This window comes from Sus scrofa, chromosome 7, assembly GCF_000003025.6.
Source record: "Sus scrofa isolate TJ Tabasco breed Duroc chromosome 7, Sscrofa11.1, whole genome shotgun sequence".
NCBI classification, from domain to species: domain Eukaryota; kingdom Metazoa; phylum Chordata; class Mammalia; order Artiodactyla; family Suidae; genus Sus; species Sus scrofa.
In genome coordinates, this window is record NC_010449.5 from 24697373 (window position 1) to 24712404 (window position 15032).

Below are 15032 nucleotides of genomic sequence, written 5' to 3' on the forward strand. Positions count from 1 at the left end.
CGATAATTACATTCATTGCGTATTTTCTCTGTACTAGACTCCGTGATACATGTTTTAGAAGTAGCATTATATTTGATCATCGAAATGCTCCAGATAAGTTACTATATTTGTGCAGAGGAGTAAACAGGTTAGAGCAAGTATGCGTTCCTTGCTGAGTTCCCTGCAGTTGCTTATTTCAGAGTCAGAACTTTATCCAAAGTCTGTCTGACATCAAAATTAATGATTTTATCCAATGAAATAATCTGTTCTGTTTTCTGTATTATCTCCGGGCATTTCAGCATCATTAAAAAATAGCTTTTCATCTGTGTGGAACAACATGTCAAATGATGGATAAGGCTAAGTAATGAATTCATTTTTAAAAGCAAACTGGACATCCTCTGTTCTCGGAAATAGCTTGATGAGAGGTGAGCTCCATCTTAGGATGATAAGAGGTAGAGCTAGCCATTATTTTGGAGCCCATTTAAGTAACAGATAATTAAAATTTTTTTTCTTTAGAGCAATTCAATTATTTTTATAAAGATGAAGTATTAGCTGTCTTTCACTTGTGTGATGTGCAAGTTCCTAGATTATTGTATGTGGCAGTAAACTTCATACTGAGAAAAGTCATATAACTTGCTTCCATTTTCACCCTATTTCAACTCTACAGTGCTTTTTAATTCTTCACTGCTTTTGACATTGATATGTCTAGAGCCCGTTAAAGGTTTATATGGAAGCGTAGATTTCCTCTTTTGTTTTATGATCCTAGTTGCTCTGCTATGTGGTAATAATATCCACTTTCTGTTTTCTATAAAATTTTAAGTGGTTTTGTCTGCATATACTCCTCTTTCATTCTCTTTGCTAATGTCCGTTTTGACCGTCATTATAATATACTTCTCCCATTATTAGAAAGTTTTAAGCGTGTAGTTGTTAGTTATTTTAGACTAGTTACTCCAATGATTTATAAATATTGTAATTCATTTCTTTCATTTTAACTTAATATGTGATAAAATAGAAAAAAACAGGGAACACATTTGCCTGTGTATTTTCTTATTAGGGAAAGATATTTTCAGTAGAAGAAAAAAGCATTAGGGTAAAGTCAGCACTCTCAAATACTATGTAATAAATAGTATATAATATTGTGTAATATATAGAAAGACTATATTAAAAGCTTGGCAGATCCTCAGAAAGTTAAACAATAATATATCATGTGTTTTTTTCTTATTTCAACTACCTTATTTGAAAATCCAATTAGTGATTTAACATCACGGGTTTTTTTTTCCTACTAGGACACTTTAAAGTGCTTTTAAAAAGGTCAGCAAAAGCCTCCAATGATTGACTAATGTATATAGGTCTTTCTTACTCACTTTTTAATGTTCTTACTGTATTAATGTTATGTACTCAAAATGAATCTGACCTAAATCCAAGAGCTTAAATCTATAAAACTCTTAAAATAAAACAAAAAAGTACATTTTTTATGACCTTGGATTTGAAAATTGATTCTTAAATATGACACCAGTGCACAAGTAACAAAAGGGAAAAAAAAGATAAATTGGACTTAATAAAAATTGAAAACTTCCATACATCAAAAGATAAGAAAGTGAAGAGGCAAGGTACAGAATAGGAGAAAATATTGCAAAGTATATACTCTAAGGGCCTAGTTTCAAGAATATATATAGAGAAAGAAAACTTACTGCTCCATAACAAAAAGAAAAGGAACCCAGTGTAAAAATGAGCTAAGGGAGAATTCCCACTGTGGCAGAGTATGTTAATGATATGGCTTGTCTCTGTTCAGATGCCAGTTTGATCCCTGGCCTAATGCAGTGGATTGCTACAGCTATGGCATAGCTTCAGCTCCAGCTGGGATTTGATAGCTGACTGAGGAATTTTCATATGCCACAGGGGTATGGAAAATTTTTTAATTTTTAAATTAAAATTTTGGGAGTTCCTGTTGTGGCTCAGTGGTTAACAAATCTGACTAGCATTCATGCAGATTAGGGTTTGATCCCAGGCCTTGCTCAGTGGGTTAAAGATCCGGTGTTGCCGTGAGCTGTGTTGTAGGTCACAGACGCAGTTCGGATCCTGCATTGCTGTGGCTGTGGTGTAGGCTGGCGGCTATAGCTCAGACTCAACCCTTAGCCTGGGAACTTCTGTATGCCACAGGTGTGGCCCCCAAAAGACCAAAAAATAAATTAAATTAAATTAAAAAATTTTAATTAAAATTTTTTTTTTTTTTTTGCTTTTTAGGGCTGCACCCATGGCATATGGAGGTTTCCAGGCTAGGCCCAATCAGAGCTACAGCTGCCAGCCTATGCTACAGCCGTAGAAAACATCAGATCCCAGCCACATCTGCAACCTACACCACAGCTCATGGCAAGGCCAGCAACCTCATGGTTCCTAGTCAGATTCATTTCTGCTGCACCATTATGGGAAATCCTAAAATTAAAAAATTAAATTAAAAAAAGTCAGCAAAGTGGAGTTCCCTGGTGTCCTCGCAGTTAAGGACTTGGCATTGTCACTGCTGTGGCTTGGATTCAATCCCTGACCCAGGAACTTCTTCATGACATAGACAGACAAAAAAAAAAAGAGCAAAGGACTTGAATAGACATTTTTCAAAAGAAGATATACAAATGGCCAACTAGCACATGGAAAGATGATCATCTTTTGTCATGAAGGGATAGAAATTAAAACCACAATGAAATACCATTTTAAAGGCACTAGTATGGCTTATTTAAAAAAAAAAAAGGAAAAATAATGCGTTGTTGAGATTGCAGAGAAACTGGAACTCTAATACTTTGCTGGCTGTAATGTAAAATGGTTCCATCTCTCTGGAAAATAGTTTGGTAGATCCTCAAAATGTTAAACAAAGCAGACCATATGACCAAGCAATATCCCCCCATATTGAAAACAGACATTTAAACACATACATGAATACAAATATCCAAAGGAACACCATTCATAGTAATGAAAAAGTATAAAAAGCCTAAATGCTCATCAACAATTTATGGATAAATAAAATGTGGTATGTCCATACAATGAAGAACTACTCAGCCTTAAAAAAAAAAAAAATGAAACACTGGGAGTTCCCTTCGTGGCACAGCAGAATTGAATCTGACTAGAATCCATGAGGATGTGGGTTTGATCCCTGGCCTTGCTCAGTGGGTTGGGGATCTGGCGTTTCTGTGAGCTGTGCTGTAGGTTGCAGATGCAGCTCAGATCTTGCCATTGTTGTGGTTGTAGTGTAGGCTGATAGCTGTAGCTCTGATTAGACCCCTAGTCTGGGAACTTCCATATGTTGCCAGTGAAGCCCTGAGGAAAAAAAAAAAAAGAAAGAAAGAAAAAAGAATGAAATACTGATACATGCTACAACATGAACAAACCTTAAAAACTTTGTGCAAGGGGAAAAAAGCAGACAGAAAAGTTGGCATATTGTATAATCCCATGCATGTGCAATCATACCTGGATAGGTAAATTCACAGAGACAGAAAGCAGACCAGCAGATGCTAGAGACTAAGAGGTGAGGGAATGAGAAGTGACTCATTAATGAGTAGGAGTTTACATTTAAGGTAATAAAATTATTTTGGAACTAGATGAAAGTGATGTTACTCAATTGTGAATGTACCAAATGCCACTGAATTTCACACTTCAAAATGGCTAACTTAATGTTATATGAATTTTAGCCCAATAGAAGCAAAACATAAATCTCTAGAAGCAATCTACAAACGAAATAGCAGAGGGTTGAATCGATTAAGTTTACTCATGGGCAAAGTTCTTGTTTTTACAAAACACCAAAATACCCATTGTGTTGCTCTTATAGACACAAGGGCTGACATTGCTTTGGTTACATAATTTATATTTATGTGACGATAAAAGGCTTCCTTTGCTCTGGCTTATTTTCTTCCTTAATTGTCTCTGAAAAAAATATTAGACAAAAATTTGGACAGTTTCAAAAAACAGATATAAACAAATGTATTACAGATTAAATTGAAGAAAATTGCAAACAAAATAAGATTTTCAAATAGATTTGTATACCGGGGGAATGATTTATTTTATATAATGTGAAGATGCTGGAACTCTTTCCTTGCTATTGCCTAAAGCTGGGTTGGCTGCAATGATGTCTCTGTAAGTGGATCAAAGTCTGAAACTCACCATTTCCTTTTCTTTTCTCTGCAAAACAAATAAGATAAATATTAATTAAAATAATTCAGGAGTTCCCGTCGTGGTGCGGTGGTTAATGAATCCAAGTAGGAACCATGAGGTTGCGGGTTCAGTCCCTGCACTTGCTCAGTGGGTTAAGGATACGGCGTTGCCGTGAGATGTGGTGTAGGTCGCAGACGCGGCTCAGATCCCGCGTTGCTGTGGCTCTGGCTAGGCCGGTGGCTACAACTCCGAATCGACCCCTAGCCTGGGAACCTCCATATGCCGCGGGAGCAGCCCAAGAAATAGCAAAAAGACAATAAATAAATAAATAAATAAATAAATAAATAAATAAATAATTCAAATAATTCACAAATAAACTTACAGAGGATCAAATATTAATTCTTTATGGATAAAGTTCTATTTTACATTATGCCAAGGTACCAAGAATGTGGCTTTTATATAATCCAGGTCTGATTTTTATTTAATTATACATTTTCTAATTGGGGGAGATAGTTCTTTTACTTCCTTTCTTTCTCTGATTAAATAGATTAAATTCATTTGTGTCCAATAAATTGGTACAACATACAAATGAGTAAAGAGGTTCAAATTAATTAGATTATTAATTAAACCCTTTGTGTACTGATGAAGATAAAATATGTTTCACCTTTGTGTTTTCTAAAAAAAGGAAATTAAAATTTTCAGAATCGACACACCCTTCATTTTATTTCTATCCATCATATCCTTCTCTTCCTCTCTATTATTCCCTCTGTATCATTTCCCTTAAGTTTGCAGAACTTCCTTTAGAGTTTCTTATTAAACAAATATTTTGATAAATTCCTTGACTTTCCTTTCTTCCATGCATGGTTGTATGATTTTGCCGTTATCACTGAAGTCTCTTTTCACTGGATATATAGAAGATTTTACTAGAGTGACAGTCTTTTCATTCAGTATTTAACACTCTTGATTCACCGTATTCTTACTCTTATGATGTCTGATGTGAAACCACCTGATCTTAAATAATTGATCTTCTTGTTTTCCTTTAGAGATTTTCAGGAGTTATTTCTTTATCTTGGGGTTTTAAGTATTATGATTGTGATATATCTAGGTATGTGGTTATTCTTGGAGTTTATTCTGCTTGTATATTGCCCAGTATTTTGCAACCTTAAATTTAAATCTTCACCAAGTTTGAGAAATTTTGACAGTTTTCGTCAAATACGTCTTATGCCTCAGTCGTGCTGTGCCCTCTGAGAATCTCGTGGTTTTTGTGTTAGAACATCTGATATTATCTTGTAGTTTCTTCACAGCTCTGTTCATGCTTTAAATATATTTTCCTTTCTATTCTTCAGATAAAATAAATCCCATGGATTTGTTCTCCAGTTTCTGGTCTTTTTACTTTGCCATCCGCATTTTGCTATTGTGCCAATACAGTAAAATATTTAAATTTCAAATTTTAAAATTTCTAAAATTTTGATTTGGCTGTTTTTTTCCCTAGTTTCTATTTCTCTGCTGTGGTTTTCTATTTCTTTCATTTCTAGTCTCTTTTGCTTTACCTGATGAAGCTTAGCAATTATAGTTTTCTTTTCCTCCTTTTTTTAAAAAAACGTATAAATCCCCGTGTGTCTTTTACACATATTCCTCTAATGATAGATAAATATCTTTGTAACTGTAGCAAAATATCAAAGCGAATAAATTGACATGGTACAATACTATTGACTATACAATATATATCATTCAGGTTTCACCATTTTGCCATGCATTGATGAGTGTGTGTGTGTGTTTCTGTTGAGTGTGTCTCTGTTTGTGTTTATGCAGTTTTCCCCCATATATCATGTCAAGCAATTACCACCACAATCAAGACACAGAAATATTCCATAACCACAGATAAAATATTTTGTACAATCTCTTTATATTCCTACTCCACATCTCTGCTCAGCCCTTGTCCCCTGTCAACCACTAATCTATACTCCATTTCTATGGTTAAATAATTTTTCAAGTGTTATACAAATAGGATGATACAGTATATAATCTTTTGAATAGACTTTTTTTTTTTTCCACAAAATGCAGTGCCATTGAAGTCCATCAAATTTGCTGTAGGAATCAATAGCCTGTTCCACTTTACTGCTGAATAGTATTCCACTGTATGGATGTACATTGGATTATTTAACCATTCAGCTATTGAAAAGTATTTGCTTTGTGACCATTTTCTGCTAATATAAATAAAGTTACCATGAATATTTGTTTCTCTTCCAACACTCAGAACAGAGAGTTTAATATTTGTGCAAATGCCACAGGAATAGGCTCTGGGACAGGTGAGCAAGCTGGTCTCCACTGCAGTTGCTCTCACTACACACATGAGAATTTCCTCTTCTTTCCCACAGCCACAGCCTCTGACATCACTTCTGTTGCTGTTGCCACTGTTGTTGTCACAAATTTGGACACAGGCCAAAATCCTATTAAACCTAGGTCCCATGATGTTCTGGCCCACCACAAGTATTTGCATGTGCCAACTATGGTTTGTACACTGCTCCTTGTCCATAGGCCTGAGCCCACTGTGTTTGGACTGCTGCTGGATCACAACTGCTTCCATGCAGTGCCAATAAGTATATTTCCTCCACTCATATGCATGGTCTGTTGTCTCACTGGACTCCACTTAGGAAACATATTCAGATATAAAGTTATTGAAAATGTAAATATAACGACACGAGAGCATTATACCAATCATGGGACATTCTTAGCACTGGACCCTGAGCAATTGCACAAGTCGCATACCCATGAAGCCAGCCCTGCATATGTCCACTGCATGGAGAATGTCACTGGAGGATTTTAGGGGTTCCATATCCATTGGATATGTAATCATGGTGAGGACCAGCATAAGAACACGTGCGTATGACTGGTGGAGTGTTACATCTGAGTTTGGCAGTGCAGAATCTATGGGATTCTGTAGCTCTGTTTATTCTCCCATTAAAATTATAATTATCCACGTATGCAAGAGAAACACAAAATCAAATCTATCTCTTTTAGCAGCCTAAGAGAATAGAATAATAGCTTTTCTTGTTACCTGTCCTATAATAGTTCTTCAGTGAAATATTTGCAATTAGTCCTTACATAGTTATGATGTTTGAGTTCATTGAATTGAATTCCTTATATCGATTGTTTTAATGTATTATTAGGAGTTTTTAAAGATATTTGTTTAAATTTGGCTTCCTATATTGTATCTATATACATTTTTGTGTTAGGTTGATTATATATTAATTTAAATTGTTTTAAATTTTTTTTTTGTCTTTTTGCCATTACTTGGGCCGCTCCCGCGGCATGTGGAGGTTCCCAGGCTAGGGGTCTAATCGGAGCTGTAGTGGCCGGCCTACGCCAGAGCCATAGCAACGCGGGATCCAAGCCGCGTCTGCAACCTACACCACAGCTCATGGCAACACCGGATCATCAACCCACTAAGCAAGGCCAGGGATCAAACCTGCAACCTCATGGTTCCTAGTCAGATTCGCTAATCACTGAGCCACGACGGGAACTCCTGTTTAAAAATTTTTTGGCCTTGATTTTACCTGAATATTTATTTAAATCCAGTGTGGGTTTTTTTTAGAATAAAATGTTTGTATAGGATTTCATTTGTTAATACTCATTGATTCCTAGTGCTATTAAGAATCTACTGAAAAAAAAATCCCAGTGTATTTCTTTGACTATTTCTGCATATTCAGGATTTCTAAATTTGCAAAATACTGCATATTTAATTTTTCTAAGGAAATAATTTTTTTCTAAAAGCAACTTTAAAAAATTGTGAAAACGGTGGTAAAAAATTTTTTTAACATCACCCCACAAATCTTGCTTGAAAATTAGGATTTATTCTTTACACTTATACATTTTTATGATAAAATATAATTAGACCCTTCAATATATTTAGAAATTTATTTTCTAATGTGAGGAAAAACAATTCCTGTATATGACCATTAAGATTTCAGTTAAATGATCTCAGTGGTAGGCAACTCATGACCTTTTTTTACAGGAATATTCAATAATGAAAAAGGTCTTACCATTAAAATATTTCCTTATATAGAGGTCAAATATGATGCTTTACAACTTCAATCATTATTTCTTTCTAATGCTAACAGTTGAAATAACACTGGAGAGAGAGAAACTGAGAGACTGAGAGAATCTACTCTCAATGAAGATTTATCAAAATAGTTGAGAAATTTTAACTATTTTTGATTGATTCTGTTAATTTAAAAGAAGTGTTTTCAGAAACTTTGCAATTTGGGGAAATGGTACACTTGATGAATTTCTTGTCAAAATCTCTCTTAAACCGTGTTTCCAGAACTAAAAGAATGAGTTTCCCAGAGTTCCCTTCGTGGCTCAGTGGTTAATGAATCCGACTAGGAACCATGAGGTTGCAGGTTTGATCCCTGGCCTTGCTCAGTGGGTTTAAGGATCCAGTGTGGCCGTGAGCTGTGATGTAGGTCACAGAGACGGCTCGGATCCTGAGTTGCTGTGGCTGTGGCATAGCCTGGCGGCTACAGCTCCAATTAGACCCCTAGCCTGGGAACCTCCATATGCCGTGGGTGCAGCCCTAGAATGGACAAAATAATAATAATAATAATAATAATAATAATAGAATGTGTTCCCTCCAAAAATGAAAAGTAAACAGTGAACCGAGACTGCCACATCTCTTGCCTCCAGTTCTGCTTTTGTGGGAAGGTTAGAGGCCACTCATCTCTGTTATCATCACCGTTCAGGAACAATGTCAAAGCCTGTCAGAGTAGTGGACAGTTTCCTTAAGATAGCATGACTTTAGTTATTTAAATATTTAGTAACTTACTATTTCCAAAACATTCCTCCCGGAATACATAAAAAATAAGAACCATCACTAAGAGCTTGAGAAGGCAAGTTGCAAAGTTGTCATCCACATGGTCTACTTTGGGTTGAGATTCTGAAAAAGGCATGACAGAGAAATTTCTTGTTAACATCCAGACCAATCCTATTGCTGTTTCTACAATAGAAATTTTATTCTATACTCAAGTAACTTGTACGTCTATGACCAAGTTTCAGTCTTCATAGTAGAGGGATTGCTCTGCCTCTAAGTATCTCAAGGGGGTCTTGCAGCAGTCACTCAGAAGACAGTGTGGGACTGAATATCTCAGAATAGACCAGGGATTAGGGAGATGTTTCTCCTATGGGTTATGAAGGATTTCTGAGGGTGGACACTGAAAAGTAAATGACAGAATCTCTGCCAAATTCTGGATATGCCGTGTCTTCGACCTACACCACAGCTCATAGGCAATGCCAGATCCTCAACCCACTGAGTGAGGCCAGGGATCGAACCCGCATCCTCATCGTTCCTAGTCGGATTCATTAACCACTGAGCCACAATGGGAACTCCCTACATCATCTGTTTTGTCAAGCCTCAGATGGTACCACATGTATGGGATCTTATGTCGTATGTCCTGTGAAGCTAAACATGATCCAGGGCAGGTTGCAGAATGGCCCTACCCAGCAACTCAAAACGCCTCTCTCCTTCCATAGCATTAATCAATGCTGAGTGGAGAACCTGTACTTTTACCTGCACTTAGCAAAATGAGGTGCTATATGAGATCCCCCAAATGTCCAGTATACAATAGAAAATCACACTTCACACATGGGAGAACCAAGAAAATATCCACTCAAATGAAAAAAAAAAAAAAAAAGACCATCAATGTACATCAGCACCAAAAGGACAACAATTTTTGAATGATCTGTCAAGAATGGTAGGGTGGTTATCACAAAAATAAGCAATTCTGAACATACTTTTAACAAGTGAAAAAAGATAGAAAGTTTTAGTAAATAGATAGAAGATACAAAAGAGGACAAAACAGAAATTTAAGAACTGGAAAATAAAATGCTCACTGAATAGCTTAGCAGAGAAAAGAGATGACAGAAGAGTCAGTGACTTAAATACAGAACAAAACTATCCAATCTCAACAACAAAGAGGAAATAGACTAAAATAAATGTCCTGTGGGGCTATCACAGAAGATCTAATGTACATGTCACTGAGGTCCCAGGAAGGGGAGAGGCCGTGGGGCTGAAAAACTGTTTGAATAATTGATGGCTGAAAATTTTCCAAATTTGGCACAGGGCATCAATCTACATATTCAATAAGCTGAGCAACCAAAAATAGGATAAACCTGACTAAATTCATGCCAAGATACATAATAATCCAACATCTGAAAATGAATATCATTCATTGACTATGGTGTCCTTAATTACTGTTAATTCTGTTAATTTCTGTCAGAAATAGAATCAGAATATCCTAATTTACCTTACCACAGAGGATGTTGATGGCTTAGCAGTGATAAAATTTTATTTTATATAATTTTATTTCTTTAATTCAGGGTGAGATTGAAATTTTCTGAAAAATAAGATCAATCTCAGTCATTCATACTGAACACCACGTAACTCTGAAAATAGCTCTTACTTCAGACATCATAATGCTTCTCCACACATTCAACCTAAAATTACAAGGTAAAACAGAACTTACATATGAAATTTAGACTGTGATGAAGCCATTTTAACTACAATTGTATCACATAAAGTGTCAAGCTCCTTCGCATATGCCTCTTGTGGTGTCAGAAAGTAAACAAACAAAAGGAAAGATCTTCCTCCTCACACGAATTTGCACCAGATATGTTTTCAAAGTTTAAATAAGATTTCCAGCAGCATCCATTTTACCTCAATAACACTGCAAAGGAAATTTCCATATGTTGAAATGTATGTCTCTGTGCAATTGAGCAGCTTCCAAATAATCTTCAAATGGAAGTGGCAGATCTACAGTGTAATGACATTCTAAAGGCGACTAGTAAGAGAAGAACAAAATAGAACTCAAATATTGTCTTTGAAGTGATTCAAGCTCAGTTAAACTCATATGCCCCTGGACTAGTATCAGCATTTGGTGGTAGTTCGCTGGGTGAAAAGACATTTTCAAAGATGAAATAAGTAACTCTTATAACGGACCATTATTAACAGATAAGCACTGTTTCTAAAGATCAGGAAGGCTAACTTAAATCCACAATTAAGCAAGACCCTATTTCCTCCAAAACTTCTATCCTTCTCATTATTAGATCTGCATCACAAAAATTGTACTCAATAGCTATTAATACTTAATAAATCTCGGAGTTCCCGTCGTGGCTCAGTGGTTGGCGAATCAGACTAGGAACCATGAGGTTGTGGGTTCGATCCCTGGCCTTGCTCAGTGGATTAAGGATCCGGTGTTGCTGTGAGCTGTGGTGTAGGTTGCAGATGCGGCTTGGATCCTGCATTGCTATGGCTCTGGCGTAAGCCGGCCGCTACAGCTCCAATTAGACCCCTAGCCTGGGAACCTCCACATGCCGCGGGAGTGGCCCTAGAAGAGTCAAAAAGACCAAAAAAAAAAAAAAACTTAATAAATCTCACCAATAAAATGTCTATGGAAATATTTTCTCTCTTATTATCTAAGTACATACTATTTTTTGCCTCTTAGTCTTCAAAGCCTGGAGTATTTATCACCTTTTCCTTTACATATAATGTTTCCTGATCCCTGGTTTGGGGAAAGAAACTGGAGCGACTCTACCTGAGTGAAAACAGCGTAACTCTTCTGAAGTGCTACTCAGGTTGGAATCTGAAGATGCAGCTAACTGATCAGGCTTCTAGTAGGATATGTTTTTACTGTACACACTGATTATGAACATCCAATCATATATACATGATTCACACCCCTCTAGAACTGTGCCGTTTTACTGGAAATATAGACAAATTTTATGAATAGAAGTGAATGAGTTTGTTTCCTAGATCATATATATACATATTTTTAAGAAGACTTAATTTAGTAGAAGTAGAGCAGATAAATGTAAAGTTTTATTTATTGCCAAATGCAAATATTGCTTTTATGAGCAATAAACAGGAAAAATCCTTTTTCTTGTTTTTTCTTTTTTACCATTTTAGGGCAGTGCCTGAGGCATATGGAAGTTCCCAGGCTAGGGGTCAAATTAGAGCTGCAGCTGCAAGCCTACCCCACAGTCACAGTAACTCGGGATCTGAGCTGCACCCGTGACCTACACCACAGCTTATGGGCAACGCCAGCTCCTTAACCCATTGAGCAAGACTAGGGATCATTCCCATATCCTCATGATACTAGTCAGGCTCGTTACTGCTGACCTGGGATAGAAACTCCCCTTTTCATCTTTGAATCTGATCTTTGCTTTGAAATGTAAAGTGAAAAAACTCATTCTTTTTTTTATATACAATTTTTAAAGGGGGGCGAAATAGGGGTGGGGAGTGGGAGGTACAAACTATTGAGTTTAAGGTGGGCTACAAGGATGTACTTAAGACACAGGAAATACAGTGAATATTTTGTAATAACCATAAATGGGGTGTAACCTTTAAATATCTGTATCAATTTCCCTGGTGCAGCAGCAGGTTAAGGATCTGGCATAGTCACTGTAGTGGCTCAAGTCACTTCTGTGGCTTGGGTTTGATCCCTGGCCAGGATTGGATGAAAAACTTACTCTTTCTAAATGTAAATTCTACACCTTTAAATTTTTTTGTTCAGAAAATGCATTTGAAGGTAATAACACGGTCTTATATGTCATTCAGATTATTTACTTGTTGGTTTTTAAAAATAATTAAATAATTGAGATAAATTCCAAGAATTTAAGTAAATGAGATGTAGCCACCTTTACTTAATTGAACTGGCTGTAATATGATTTAGTTATATTCTTACTTCTTTTTCTTTATATTATCATCTTTCTTCTTGCTAGAGACCAACAGTTCTCTGCTTATTTCTTAGCCAAATGTCTGAGGGAATTGGATGTATTTACACCATTACTGTTAGTACTGTTTGAACAGGAAGTTTTGGTGAAGCTCTCCTTCTAGGTAAATGGTCATATCATCAATGGGTTCCTCTGTTCTTGTATCTAGTCTTCTTCCTCAAACATTAAATATTTCATTAAATATTGCCAAGTAATAAAATGTTTAAAGTTAATATCAAAATAGTCCAAAGCCATACTCTTACATAAAACATTTTTAGGGAGTTCCCGTCGTGGCGCAGTGGTTAACGAATCCGACTAGGAACCATGAGGTTGCGGGTTTGATCCCTGCCCTTGCTCAGTGGGTTAAGGACCCAGCATTGCTGTGAGCTGTGGTGTAGGTCGCAGACGTGGCTCGGATCCCGCATTGCTGTGGCTCTGGCGTAGACCAGTGGCTACAGCTCCGATTCGACCCCTAGCCTGGAACCTCCATATGCCACACATGCGGCCCTAGAAAAGGCAAAAAGACAAAAAAAAAAAATTTTAGAACAAAGTATGAAACTCTTATGTTAGGATAATTTGAATGATACCCAACAATGACCAGAAATAACTTTTTCTAATCTCTACACATCTATGAGTTGTTTCACAGGTTATTTTTCCAAGCAGAGAAGCTTACCTATGGTCTCATTATACATCAATTTTTTTAGGACTTACTATGAACCAGAATATTAGCCACTATAGCTTAGTTCTCCACTCTTAAAATGCCCAATTACTGCACATTAAAATATATTCACCAAGAATATTAAAAGCATCTTGGAATTCCACAGCATCATGTGCCTTAAAAGAAGCTTTTGGAGTTCCTGTCGTGGCTCAGTGGTTAACGAATCTGACTAGGAACCATGAGGTTGCGGGTTTGATCCCTGGCCTGGCTCAGTGGTTTAAGGATCTGGAGTTGCCATGAGCTGTGGTGTAGGTTGTAGACACAGCTTGGATCCCACGTTGTTGTGGCTCTGGTGTGGGCGGGTGGCTACAGCTCTGATTCGACCCCTAGCTTGGGAGCCTCCATATGCTGCAGGAGCGGCCCAAGAAATGGCAAAAAGACAAAAAAAAAAAAAGAAGCTTTTAATTCATTATTACATAAAGTCACTAGTATAAGACTGTTAGTTTTTAATCCTATAAGGTACTTTTTCATAACTTTAGAATGCACACTTAAAATATCACACTTATTAATTGCTAATTTCTGGTTATATTTTTGAAATAAGTGATACTCTAATGACATAGAGAAAAGAACGCATGGAAGTCAGGTTGACCAGACTTGAGAGAGTAGAATATCTAAGTCTTATACCTTGTACACTGAGGTTTGCTCTATCTTTGTGACTCAGATGTTTTTTTCAGAAGCACTAGACACATGTGTGCTCTTGAACACATGCTCTCGCTCTACACACACACACACACACGAACAATAACTGCAGTATCAAAAAATAAAACTCACCTTTGTGATTTTCATTCATTATAGGTAATTTTCTACAGCAATCTCTTGGGTAGGTCATCATCTCAGGAAAGAAATTGTTTCACGTCTTTCACTCGTGGCCCAAAGAAAATCCTTAACTTGGTTTCAAGCTGCGTTGGCAGGATTTTTAAATCCTTTGTGTTTTTGAAACACAAAGATTTTGAAAGTCTTTGTGTTCACTCTGTTAATACAGGGGCAAGATACCACCCAAGGCAATATCACTGGATCAGAGAGAAGTTTTAGTCATGTGAATCAGGTTTCTTGCTCTTGAGCTCTCTAGCTAGATTGGAGTATAGAATTAATCAGAAGCAGGAACAGAAACTCTGGACTCTGGACCTTATAGCTCATAAAACCATATTTTAGTTGCATTTAGTTCATTTGCTCATTTGAAAACATGCACAAATAATTGCATATACACAGAAAATCAATTGATACATGGGAGATTTCTCTTTTTTTCTCTTCAGTGCAAATCAACCTCAGAGTGCCTAGTGCTAAAAGAGAAAAAAATTTTATGTTCACTTGATAATTGACAAAGACCAGTAAAAACTAAGGATTGTTGTAAAGTAGGTTCCTCTTCTTTTTTCTTAAAATCTAATCCACTGATTTCAGTTTCCTTGTCTCAAGAGTTTTCTTCAGCAGCCCA

General features: G+C 36.5%; 1 protein-coding gene across 11 annotated transcripts in view; it reads right to left on the reverse strand.

Annotated features, from left to right (window-relative positions):
• Positions 1 to 14709, reverse strand: part of LOC106504368 (butyrophilin subfamily 1 member A1-like) — a 31096-nt gene extending 16387 nt beyond the window's left edge. For 4 of the 11 annotated variants that reach the window (XM_013977685.2, XM_021098487.1, XM_021098484.1 and 1 more), the window contains exons 1-2: positions 14372 to 14694; positions 8942 to 9052 (exon numbers count right to left, since the gene is read on the reverse strand). In XM_013977685.2, coding sequence (XP_013833139.1) covers positions 8942 to 9052; positions 14372 to 14432 — 172 coding nt within the window. In that variant the 5' untranslated portion in view covers positions 14433 to 14694. Of the gene's footprint in view, positions 1 to 4125; positions 4144 to 8941; positions 9053 to 10637; positions 10839 to 14371 lie in introns of all 11 variants that reach the window. The other 7 variants (XM_021098483.1, XM_021098488.1, XM_021098489.1 and 4 more) reach the window with 5 other exon arrangements.